This window comes from Megascapheus bottae, chromosome 3 (assembly GCF_031878675.1).
Source record: "Megascapheus bottae isolate mThoBot1 chromosome 3, mThoBot2.hap1, whole genome shotgun sequence".
Classification (NCBI taxonomy): domain Eukaryota; kingdom Metazoa; phylum Chordata; class Mammalia; order Rodentia; family Geomyidae; genus Megascapheus; species Megascapheus bottae.
Window position 1 is genome coordinate 58,892,909 of NC_143511.1, and position 13,155 is coordinate 58,906,063.

At 38.1% G+C, this 13,155-nt stretch overlaps 1 protein-coding gene across 1 annotated transcript in view; it reads right to left on the bottom strand.

Moving 5' to 3' along the window:
- Nucleotides 1–13,155, bottom strand: part of Kif24 (kinesin family member 24) — a 59,020-nt gene that overhangs the window by 32,339 nt on the left and 13,526 nt on the right. Inside the window, exons 2-3 of the mRNA XM_090330120.1 lie at nt 8,070–8,698; nt 3,859–4,042 (exon numbers count right to left, since the gene is read on the bottom strand). Coding sequence (XP_090186246.1) covers nt 3,859–4,042; nt 8,070–8,680 — 795 coding nt within the window. The 5' untranslated portion in view covers nt 8,681–8,698. The remainder of the gene's footprint in view (nt 1–3,858; nt 4,043–8,069; nt 8,699–13,155) is intronic.

Consider the following 13,155-nt stretch of genomic DNA (forward strand, 5'->3'; position numbering starts at 1 on the left):
ACCATAAGAGAAAACAATTTGTTTATTAAATTTGTCTTTTTATAAAATGAGATTATATTGAATAATACATTTTCATTGTTAAATATGAAATCAAAAGGAGGCAAAGAGAAGAGGGAAGAAGGGAGGAAGGAAGGAGGAGTAGAAGGAGGAAGAGATAAGTAGACACAGGGTAAAACACAAATATGCACTGAGTGGTCTAGTATGCCAGCCCCCCCACCAAAAAGAAAGTTATATACTCGCCACTTCACAAGAAAATTTTAAAAATGGAAACTAATGTAGGAATATATATATTCTGTTTCATTTCACTGAGAATAAGGCAATTTTTTTCTTATAAATGTTCATGAATAAGTTTAGCTTTTAATTAGGCATCCAATAAAGCACTTTATTAACAGAACTAATATCTTTCTTTTCAATAGGATTTAGATGCTGGCTTTCTTTTTGGATATATCATATTGAACATATTTTATCACTGAAGTTGGAGTAATACCTAGCTTAGCCTTGATATGATTGATCAAAGTTTCAGTTTCTCATTTTGTTTTTCAAGTAAAAGTTTTACTGTATAAAGATTCATATTATGCAAAATAATTAATTATAAAATTTCCTTCCCTTACTGAATTTTATTTTTTTATTTTAAGTTTTTATCAGGTTGCAAAAGTACTGACATATGTTTATATAGTATCTGTGATAAGATACACTTAAAATGGATAACACTGATTGCCTTCAAGAATGAAATTGGAGACAGACAGATGGCTCAGGCCTGTAATCCTAGCTACTCAGGAGGCTGAGATCTGAGGATCAAGGTTCAAAGCCAGCCCAGGCACAAAAGGACCTAAGACTCTTATCTCCAATTAACCTCTAGAAAACGGGAAGTGGGGCTTGGCTCAAGAGTAGGGTGGTAGCCTTGTGCTGAAGAGCTCTGGGACAGGCCCAGGCTGAGTCCAAACCCCAGGACTCACCAAAACAAACAAACAAACAAACAAACAAAAAACCCTAACAACAACAAAAAAACAAAGTGGAAAGTGAGCTGGGTTTGATTGTTCATAACTATATCCCAGCTGTGTGGGAAGCAGAGTTCAGAAGGGTTGAATATGGAGGCCGTCCCTAGCAAAACAATTGATGAGGCCTCCATCTTTACCAAAGTTTGGCATGGCAGTTTTTACCTGTTATCTAGCACACAAGAATCATAAAATAGGAATGAAGCAGGAAGCAAGATTCGAATTCAAAAGTAATAGAGATACAATGATAGAGTTGCACTTGCTAAACCCAAGGGCAGGCACTGAATTCAACCTCTAGTACTCCTAATGCAATCAAGCAAGCAACAACAAACAAATATACTTCTCAAGTGATAAACACGAATTCATTTTTATCCATTGAACTTAAAAACCACAGACCTTTTTGTTAAGGCAGAAGAGAGAGGAAGAGGAGAAGGAAGAGAGGGAAGAAGGAAGGGAAGAAGGAAGGGAGGAAGGAAGGGAAGAAGAAAGATGAAGAAATAAAGAAAGGAGGGAGGGAAGGAAAGAGGGAGAAATTGAATAGACTCAGGTACTGCTCAGTGATAAAGTGTTTTCTTAGCTTGTAGGGCTCTGGATTCTCTTTTTAGTATTATGGTGAAGAGATTGATAAAAACAAAGTTTTGGTTTCTTTGTTTTTCACTTACTAATATAATTAACAATTATCATATTTACAAAGTAACAAGATTTGGAAAGGCTCCTACCCTTTCAAAAAACCCCATTGTTTTAAGGCTGGGATGTAGTTCAGTGGTAAAGTTTAACAAGTGCAACATCCTGGGTTACACCCCAGTACCAAAAAAGAAAAAGAAAAAAAATACAGTAAAAACAAAACAAAATAAAAATTATTGACTTAAACCTTAAATATGTTTAAAAATAAAACCCAAAGCATCTAGAATCAATATTTAGCAGCAAGTTTTCTCTGAACCTCTCTTTTCTTCTTTCTCTTTAGGGAAGGGGGGAAAAAAGAGAAAAAAAATCCTAACATTTTTATATTATAGCATTGACAAGTAAGGACTTTGACCTATGAAAGCAAAGGTCCAAAGTTCAAACAGCAGAGACAATGCCATGAAAACTATGGGTATTCAATAAGTATTGATCAATGTAATGACAAAGAAGTAAGGTTATTGTGTTTGGAGATAATGGAAAAATACAAAAGATAAGATGATGCCTCCTTGAGGGAATTACTGTGACTGAAGCATCATTAAGAAAGTCTTGGGTAGATGGTGATTGGATAGAGCTATTACTATAGCTATAAGTCGCCATGGAACTAGATAGCACTACGACTAATTGGTCATTTAGACCATCTTCAAAATAAATACCTCCCACTGAAACCTAATAGACTGTTCATTGATCAACAATCAATGAGGCTGTTAAAGTGATTGGGTTGGTTGTATAGTGGTCTAGTAATTTATTGCCTGTACGAAGACATGGTGGATTACTCTGAATGTCTCTGTAAAATCCAATTTTGGTAAACCAAAGGGAGGGAAAAAACAATACAAGTTTGACAGACGGGAAAAGTTTTAACACTATGACTGCAGTGATAGGAATTTATTCCAGTAAAGAGCTCAGTTGACTAAACTGAACTGCTAGCTTGCTAGCTACTCACTACTTTTTCTTTATCTATCACTGGGTTCTGAGGCCAAAGAATGAGAGAACGGGTGATGGAAGGACTGAGGGGGAGAATGACAGAGGGAAAGATAAAGAGGGTGAGGAGAGAAAATATATGAATGAATGAAATAATGGCAATATATGATAGAAACATTTTAAGAAGGCAGATTCAGAGCAACAGAAACTGTATTCCAAAGACTTAACATCTGCTGGATTATCTATCTTCTATTTTAAGTAATTCACAACTGTTTTACAACTCTTTATAGCAGATCTCTCCATTGTGGAGGCTGCTGCTTCCCATGAGATTAAGGAGTTGTTGCAAGAGCACCTGCTTGCTTGGAATAAGTTCTTTTCAATATCAGACTCTTCATAATCATTTTAGCAGGAGTGAACATTTCTTAGGTCTGAGCCAGTAGTTTTTTCCTTAAACCCTTTTAGAAATGTTAGATGTCAAAATATATCTCTAAATTTACTCATTGGAATCTTACCCCATATAAAGTGGCCTAATCAGAGCCCAATTTCCATCACTTACATTTAGGATCAATACAGTCAAGCCTAGCTTGAATATGAAACTTGAGACCACTATGAGTCTGATCTTGAGACTAGCTGGCATAGTAGTCATGCCGATAATCTCAGCACTCAAGAGGCTAATGCAGAAAAGTAAGTTTAAAGCCAGTCTGGGCTACAAAGCCACATCTTAAAGGATGAAAAGGAATCACAATCAGCAGAGTAAGTTAACAATTTGAGATATGGGCAAAAATGAAGACCAACTATGTACCATAACCAGGTTTGGCAACTGATTCTGTCTACAATCACGCACTTGTTTGATTCTTTTATCCTCCCACCCACCCCTTTTGCTGAATATGTATAATTATATTCATATAAAGCATGTTAAGTGAATGTATTATGTGTGTTATAGAGAATAATTAGACCCTACTATACTACATTTTTTTTTCTTTTACCAGTCCTGGGGCTTGAACTCAGCACTCTACCACTAGGCTAAACTTCTGGCCCTGCACTATGACCTTTTCTTTCTTTTCTTTCTTTCTTTCTTTCTTTCTTTCTTTCTTTCTTTCTTTCTTTCTTTCTTTCTTTCCTTTTTACAAAGGCATAAGATATTAATGTAAATACTTAAAACTCAAAGTATATTTTATAATATGTATACTAACACTCAAACAAAAAGCAGAAAATTGACATACTTGAGAATACTAGTTCTAAACAAAAAAGGAAAACATCATACCTGAAGAATATATTGTGTGAGGTCAACTGCTTCTTTCTTTTCATGCACAAGTAGTGTTTCTTTGTCTTCTACAGTAATAATATTAATTTCTCCACGACGAACCTCCTTTAAACTCAGAGGGCGTTTTCGAACACAAACTCTGATTTTCTCCATCTCAGTCCAAGAATTCTCTGTGGTGTTCTGTCTGATACATGTTTGTAAATAGACTTTAATTTTCAATAATAGAATAAAGGTTTTTTTAAGCAGTCAAATATCAGAACATTGTGTTCTATGCAGAATATAATTTTTAAATTGCAATGAGAAAGTTGTTTTATTAGCAATCCAAATATACTTACATCTCTACATATAAGCCCAGCACTTGCTCTGAAAGATAAAACAAGCAAACAAAAACAAAACCTTAAGAGTTACTTTAGATCTAAGAGTGGTTTTCTAGTGATATATACTTTTACTATTCCCAGAATTTAGTCTGATTCTTAAAGTCTAATGCAGTAAGTTCTAAGGCCTTTACAAAACCCAAACCTGCATCTCTTACTCTATTTCAATCCAATTATTCTTTAATGTTTGTCATTTTTTTATCACTAATTGCTTTTATCCTATTGTAGCTTACTGTTAAACACCTTGAATTAGGTAAGAAGTTTCAATGTACTTTCCTCTAGTTCTTTTTATTTTTTCCCATCGGTTCTGGGCCTTAAACTCAGGGCCTGAGCACTGTCCTTGGACTTTCTCAAGCCTATAGCTCTATCACATGAGTCATAGCACCATTTCCAGCTTTTTCTATGTACATAGTACCAAGGAATGGAACCTGGGTCTTCGTGCATGCTAGGCAGGCACTCTACCATTAGGCCAAAGTCCTGGCAGAATGTAGGGGTTTTGTTTTGTCCTTCATGGGGCTTGAACTCTGGGCCTAGGCTACCACCCTACCCTGAGCCACAGCTCCACTTCCCATTTTCTAGTGATTAACTGGAGATAAGAATCTCACCGTCTTTAGTAACCTTTAGTAATGGGGCTGGCTTTGAATCTCGATCCTCAGATCTCAGCCTCCTAAGTAGCTAGGATTGTTGGTGTGAGCCACAGCGCAGCACCGGCTGAAAGTGTTTTTATCAGAATACTTTTGGTTCATGTACGTTAGCATAACCAATTATTCCCTCCTTTATACATTAGAATTTTTTGATATCCTCCAAAAAGCTTGTTATAACAGATTTTACATATACACTATACACAGTTTCATATAAATTCTGATTTTCTGAGACCTCTAGCTAACTAGAAAATGATTGGGGGGACTGGGATCTTAATGAAAAATGAAAAGCAAATACAATTTCTAATATAATACATGAAACGTGATTTTTTTTCACTTTTTTTTTTTTTTTTTTTGTCAGTCCTGGGCTTGGGCTCAGGGCTTGAGCACTGTCCTTGGACTTTCTCAAGGCAAGCACCCTACCACTTGAGCCTTAGCACCACTCCCAGCTTTTTGCTGTGTATATGGAGTACCGAGGAATTGAACCGGGTCTTCGTGCATGCTAGGCAAGCACTCAACCACTAGGTCAAACTCCCAGCCCATGAAACATGATTTTTAAGATCCCTTATAAATCATGTTTTGTTTCTTAACCAAAATAAAGGACACATTTTAAAATATGGGAAAATACTGTTAATTACTAAAACGGGACAGCATGTAGGGGTTATTGTTCTACGCTCTCTTCTTTTATATATTTTTAATTTTTCATAAAAGAAAAATAACATTTTAGTTCATTATCTTTGGATGAAAATGCCTAATTACTTAGTATTTGTAACTTATTCACATGAAGCTAATCAAAGAGGCCAGAAAATGTTTAGTCAACTGAAGTTGTAGAGTGCCCACCAGGAAAGCACAAGCCCCCTTAGTTCAAAATTCAAAGCCCAGCAACCTTCCTCCTGCCCACCACTGGTTTAGCCAGGCATGGTGGCTCACACTTGTAATCCTAGCTACTCAGGAGGCTAAGATCTGAGGATCAAAATTCAGGCACTGTAAGTCCATGAAACTTTTATCTCCAATTAACCACTAAAAAACCAAAAGTGGAGCTGTGGCTCAAGGGGTAGGATGGTAGCCTTGAGCTGAAGAGCTCAAGGACAGCGCCCAGGTCCAGAGACCAAGTCTCACAACCAACCCCTCTATCCCCTCCCCCCCAAAAAAGAAAGAAAGATGGGCTGAGAGTTTGCCCTAATGGTAGAGTGCTTGCCTAGCATGCATGAAGACCTGGGTTCAATTCCTTGGTACCACATACATAGAAAAAGCTGGAAGTGGTGAAGTGGCTCAAGTGGCAGAATGCTAATCTTGAGGAAAGCCCAAGGACAGTGCTCAGGTCCCGAGTTCAAGCCCCACAACTAGCCCCCCTCCCCCCAAAAAAGAAAGAAAAAAAACGAAAGAAAGAAAAGAAACTGATGTTCCCCTAAAAGACATGAGTTTCAAAACAACAACAACAACAACAACAACAAAAAACCCAAAACTTTAGTTTTCTCACTTTGTAGCCCAGGCTAGCCTGAAAACCATGATCCTCCTGCTTAGGGGTTAGAGCGGCATAAATCTATGCCAGTTTATACCTGTCATTCTACTCATCTTGCTTCTAATATCTAGGAGCCTTCAGGTATTCTAATTATCTTTATATCTACTGCCAGACCTACTCAATACTTGTCAAATAAATGTTATTGCAATATTTAACCTAAAATATGCAATCTAGCCATGAAGATATTAAATAATATTAAATGGTGTTTTTATTTATAAATGATTCTATGGGGCTGGGAGTTTGGCCTAGTGGTAAAGTGCTTGCCTAGCATGCACAAAGAACCGGGTTCAATTCCTTGATATCACATACATAGAAAAAAGCCAGAAGTGGTGCTGAGGCTCAACTGGTAGAGCTCTAGCCTTGAGAAAATCCAAGGACAATGCTCAGGCCCTGAGCTCAAGCCCAAGACTGGCAAGAAAGAAAGAAAGAAAGAAAGAAAGAAAGAAAGAAAGAAAGAAAGAAAGAAAGAAAGAAAGAAAGAAAGAAAGAAAGAAAGAAAGAAAGAAAGAAAGAAAGAAAGAGGCGGGGAGTTTGGCCTAGTGGTTGAGTGCTTGCCTAGCATGCACCAAGACCTGGGTTCGATTCCTCGGTACCACATACATAGAAAAAAAAAAAAGCCAGAAGTGGTGCTGAGGCTCAAGTGGTAGAGCTCTAGCCTTGAGAAAGTCCAAGGACAGTGCTCAGGCCCTGAGCTCAAGCCCAGGACTGGCAAAAAAAAAAAAAAAAAAGAAAGAAAGAAAGTGTAATATTATGGTAAGTTTTCATGAATCTGATAACCTTAAGAAAATCCTGTGCTTAGCTGGACACTGGGGGCTCACGCCTGTAATCCTAGCTACTCAGGAGGCTGAGATCTGAGGGTCACAATTCAAAGTCAGCCTTGAGGGGCCGGGAGTTTGGCCTCGTGGTAGAGTGCTTGCCTAGCATGCACGAAGACCCGGGTTCAATTCCTCGGTACCACATACATAGAAAAAAAGCCAGAAGTGGTGCTGTGGCTCAAGTGGTAGAGCCCTAGCCTTGAGAAAATCCAGGGACAGTGCTCAGGCCCTGAGCCCAAGCCCAGGACTGGCAAAAAATAAAAAAATATAAAAAAATAAAAAAACCAAAGTCAGCCTTGACCAGAAAGTCTGAGAGACTCATATGCAGTTAACCACTATAAAACTAGTACAGCAGTGATTCAAAGTAGTAGAGTGCTAGCCTTGAGCAAAAGAGCTCAGATACAGTGCCAGGCCCCAAGTTCAAACCTACCACTGACCAAAAATGAGAAAAGAAGATCCTGGGCTTTATTATTATTTTTTTTGTCTACTGTAGAAGATTATGTACAACTTTCATAAATATTCTAGCTATAGCATATTATACTATAATAAATAACAGAAAATATAGATACGCTATAAGAATACCAGCAGAATGATTCTGCCCAGTAGCAGCTGTGTGATGTACAGGAACAATATAATCTTTTTCCCGTAAGGAAAAGTTCTAATTCTTTACTAATTTATCCTCATCCAGGTATTTTTGTTGACAGCTGTTAAAGCTGTTTCTAACACTTCAAGATTATAGCCATGTACTGTAAATAAGTAATTGCTTAAAAATATGCTTGCCCCTGCCCAAGGCTACTTTCCGTCAAAAAGAAAAAAGAACAATGACAACAAAAAAGAATCAAAAGGTATTAAAAATTACCTGATATAAGAATGAGGAATTCCATAGTTATACCCTGAACCATGAGAGACTTTTTGAATAATGGGAAAGTCACAATTTCCTAGTACTGGAGAGAAGTGACTTGAAAAGACTGAAGTGTTAGTTTCTGTCTGCACATAAGAATCAGCAGCCATGGCATTGAGAGTTCTCGTTTCTGAAAGGTACTGGGAGTCATGTGGTAGCATGTGTTCTGGCACTTTCAGGTAAGTAGACTTCTGCTCATTTGCAGAGAAATCTGATAAATTGTTCATTGTATTGCTAGCAGTTCTGTCTTTATTGTCATCAGGAGAATCAAAATGCAACTGTCTTCGAGGGCCAGGCCTCAGTTCCTGAGGTTTGGAACACAGGCTGCTTGTCTGAAGAGGTGGCTCGGGACTACTGTCAGCTTTATCTTCCTCCTGCATGATCTTAATGATTTTGATAAGTTGGAAGAGACGTTTGCGGTCATTCATGTTATGGACTCCCAATTTGGAGTAGTCCTTCATTGTAATTTTGGCTAATTCATCTATTTTCTGAAGACCAAGGGCAGTAAAATGAGGATAATACTGTCCGAGTTCAGCTTCACATAGACATTCATATAACCAGGATGCCATTTTAAGTTTTTAAAAATTCTGAAGAGAGAAAAAAAAAGCCCATTTAAAAAGCGCATTTAAAATAGAGCATGTACAATATATAATTATTCCTTTAAAGAACTAAAACATGAAACAAACATGCAGAAAACATACAGAAAAGTTTTCAATGTGTTTCTTTGCAAAGATGTTTTATACAGCAGATGAAGAACTTGTATTTGTTCATTTACTTCTTATTAAGAAGCGATTCCTTAATTATATAGACAGGTACATGAACACACATAACATAAGGCACTTACTTATTTCTTGAGAGTTCCTTCTAACCTTGCAATGTCTACTTAACCAATGCTATAAACTACTGAAGCTTTGTTCTTAACCACTGATTGTAGCAGGACTAATTTTAGATGTCCAACTTAATGTCAAGGCATGTAGCACAACTGTTTCCCATGATTAATGAACAAAGGTTAAGAACTGTATCAGAATAGAAAGAAGAATAAAATAGCAGACCACAAAGGATTAGAAACTAATACCACTTGGAGGAAATCACATTTGTAGCTGCTAAATACTGGCAAAATTTAATTAAACAGAATTAAAAACATCAATTCAGAATGAACTAAGTCAGTATTCCATTTCATTCTAAAAGTTAGTCATCCGTATCTACTTTACAGAATCTGAATCAAATAAGTTACCTAGGAAATTAATACTATAGTCAAAGTTATAATTTGTTGTATGCTAAAGTACTTGACAACTTAATTCAAGATATTTAATTAAATGCCAACAGATGAAGCACTAATAGCACATAATATTGGTCTATTATTGAAGTCAGGACTCCGAGTAATTCTCTATTATCACTGTTGGTAAAGTTCAAGTTCATAAGAATGTTTTGGCTTTGTAAAGCCGGATGCAGTGGCTCACGCCTGTAATCCTAGCTATTCAGGAGACTGAGATATCAGGATCAAGGTTCAAAGCCAGCCAGGGCACAAAAGGACCAGAGACTCTTATCTCCAACTAACCTCTAGAAAATGGGAAGTGGAGCTTGGCCCAAAGGTAGGATGGTAGCCTTGAGCTGAAGACCTCAGGGACAGCGCCCAGGCTGAGTTCTAGCCCCATGACCCCCCTTTCCCCCAAATGGCTTTGTAGTTAAACGTTTTCAAATTTAATTACCTAATGATTAAGAGTTGAAGGCAGGATAATAAAAATAATCAAGAAAGCATAGTATACATAAGTTATACAATAGATTTGAACACAGATCCTTGTGTTTGCTAAGCAGGTAATCAACATTTGAGACATGCCCCCAGACTTTTTTGCCCCCTCCCCTTTTTTTGCCAGTCTTGGGCTTAAGCTCAGGGCCTGAGCACTGTCCTTGGATTTTTCTCAAGGCTAGAGAGAACTCTACCACTTGAGCCTCAGCACCACTTCTGGATTTTTCTAAGTATGTGGTACCAAGGAATCGAACCCGGGTCTTCGTGCATGCTAGGCAAGCACTCTACCACTAGGCCAAACTCCTGGCCCCATCTTTTTTTTTTTTTTTGCTAGTCTTGAGGCTTGAACTCGGGGCCTTCCACACTGTCCTTGAGCTTTCTCAAGGCTAGCACTTTACCTCTTGAGCCACAATTCCACTTCCAGCTTTTTGTATGTATATGTGGTACCAAGGAATTGAACCCAGGTCTTAGTGCATGGTAGGTGAGCACTTTACCACCAGCTACGCTCCCCACCCCTTGCCTTTATTTTCTGAGAAAGGTTTGGTGTTTATGCCAGGATTAGCCTGGGCCATGATTCTTCTACTTTTGCCTCTCACATAGCTCTCAGTATGTCGGATTTCTATTTTTTTTTTTTTTTTTTTTTTTACCAGTCCTGGGCTTAAGCTCAGGGCCTGAGCACTGTCCTTGGACTTTCTCAAGGCTAGAGCTCTACCACTTGAGCCTCAGCACCACTTCCGGCTTTTTTCTATGTATGTGGTGCCAAGGAATCGAACCCGGGTCTTCATGCATGCTAGGCAAGCACTTTAACCACTAGGCCAAACTCCAATTGAAATGGGATATCGTTCTTCGCCTGGGCTGGCCTCTTTCTCTCCCATAGCTAGGATTAAAGGCATGAACCACCACATCAGATGTGGCCTCCAATGCCTTTAAATGTTTACCACTTTAAAAATAATTGTCATCAGATGTGGGAAGCTCTCACTTAATAATTCAAGCTACTAAGGAAGCTGAGAGCTGAGGATTGCAGTGTGAAACCAGACTGAGCAGAAAAGTCTGAAAGATTCTTGTCTCTAATTAAACACCAAAAAACCAGAAGTGGAGCTGTGACTCAAATGGTAGATTGCCAGTCTTGAACAAGAAAGCTAAGGAACAGGGCCCAGGCCCTGATTTCAAGCCCCAGTATCAGTACACATACAACACACACACATAAACAATAATAATAATAATAATAATAAATTAAATAGTAGTACCTTTGCTTCAAATGTCCCCCATTTCTTCTACCTACTAAAATGAGGTATGCCATCCTTTCAAAATAGCTTAATACTTTTCCCAAAATATGAAGTTTTCTTTCATTTCTCAAATTCTTTTTTTTGTTGTTGTAGGTTGTGGGACTTGAACTCTGGGCCTGGGTGTTGTCCCTGCTCTTCAGCTCAAGGCTACTGGCCTACCCCTTGAGCCACAGTGCCACTTCGGGTTTTTTGGTGGTTGATTGGAGATAAGAGTCTCTCTGTTTAGTGCCTGGGCTGGCTCTGAATCGAGATCCTCAGATCTCAGCCTCCTGAGCAGCTAGGATTATAGATGTGAGCCACTGCACCTGGCATAAATTATTTTTATTGCTTGGTTGTGGGGCTTGGACTCAGGGCCTGGACACTGCCTCTGAGCTCTTTTGCTCAAGGCCAGCACTCTATCACTTTGAGTCAGAGTACCATTTCTCATTTTCTGGTTGTTAATTGGAGATATGAGTCTCACAGACTTTTGTAACCGGGCTGGCTTTGAATCATGATCCTAAGATCTCAGCCTCCTGAGTAGCTAGGATTACAGGCATGAGCCATCAAAACCCAGCTCTCAAATTTGTATTTTACCTCTTGGTACCTTAAGTAGTAACAAAGCCAGGTCACCAATCCCTTTCCTATTGTTTCTTCTATCTAGAATACATCTCATTCAGAATAAACACTATATTTTTCTACTATGAAAGAAATGCAATTAGCAGAGAATAAGTGGTATTTTCCTGTGCTTCAATAATAATCATAGCAACTGGTATTTGTTGAAAAAAATAATACATACCAGGTACTGTTCTAGGTACTGTATTTGTTAACCTCTATACAATCCTAAGAAGGTGGTAAGTGTGTGGCATTTGGCAAGCTACTTAACATTGCTGTAGCTCATTTTTCTCATGTGCAAAATAAGAATGTAATAGGGTCACTATAATTCTTAGGGTTAGTAGTCAATGAGAAAATACTTTCAAAACTCTTACGAAACAGTTATAAAATCAGCATGCTGTCTCGTAAATATCTAGTGTTTTATAAATGTTGGTAATTATTACTACTGCTGTTGCTATGTCTGTATTTCTGCTATCTTTTACAATCTAGCACAGAATCTAGAAGAGAATAAGCCTTCAATGTTTTGGTTTGTTTTAAGCTATTCCTAAGCAGCTGCATTCCCTATTTGGCTCAGCATAACCAAAGAAACAAGCTGCAAGTGCTATGTATGCAGTCTTCTCATTTTCCATAGGCTTACAAAGTCCTGGGTTTCACACACATTCCCTTGGTGACATACCAAACATTGCCAATTCAGCTTGACAATTACGGCCCCAACTTCAGCCCTTAATCAGAAGCTACAAAATTTAATGATCATTTTGCAACGCTTGGAGATCACACAATACCAAAGAAAGAAGTTTTTAATATTCAGATTAGAGCAGCCCCTAACCTGTTCCTAACATAACCTGGCAGCCACACCACATTTGTAGGTTCTACAATTCACCTGTTTTTCTATTTTAAAATTTAATATTTTAGCCGGGTATGGTGGCTCATGCCTATAATCCTAGCTACTCAGGAGGCTGAGATCTGAGGATAGCAGTTCAAAGCCAGCCTGGGCACTAAAGTCTCCAATTAACCACCAGAAAACTGAAAGTGGCACTGTTGCTCAAGGGGTAAGGCAGTAGCCTTGAGCTGAAGGGCTCAGGGACAATACCCAGGCCCAGAGTTCAAGTCCCACAACCGACAAAAATAATATTTTTTTTGTATCATTTTCCTTTTCACAAAAGCTTAGCGCCTTCTCCTGAAGTAAGTATTAGAATAACTCTAGGAACTTAAAAAAAAGAAAAAGATACTTGAGTCACATCCCAGAGCCATGGAAAAACAATAAAGCAAAACAAATACCAACTTTTGGACGACATAGACATAAGAACTTTGTTGTTCATGATTTTTTTCGTATATTTTTTATTGTAATTATAGACAGGTTACATTATATTCACCAGATAGATACATTCATACCCTTTCTCATATCTTGGTCCCCATCATG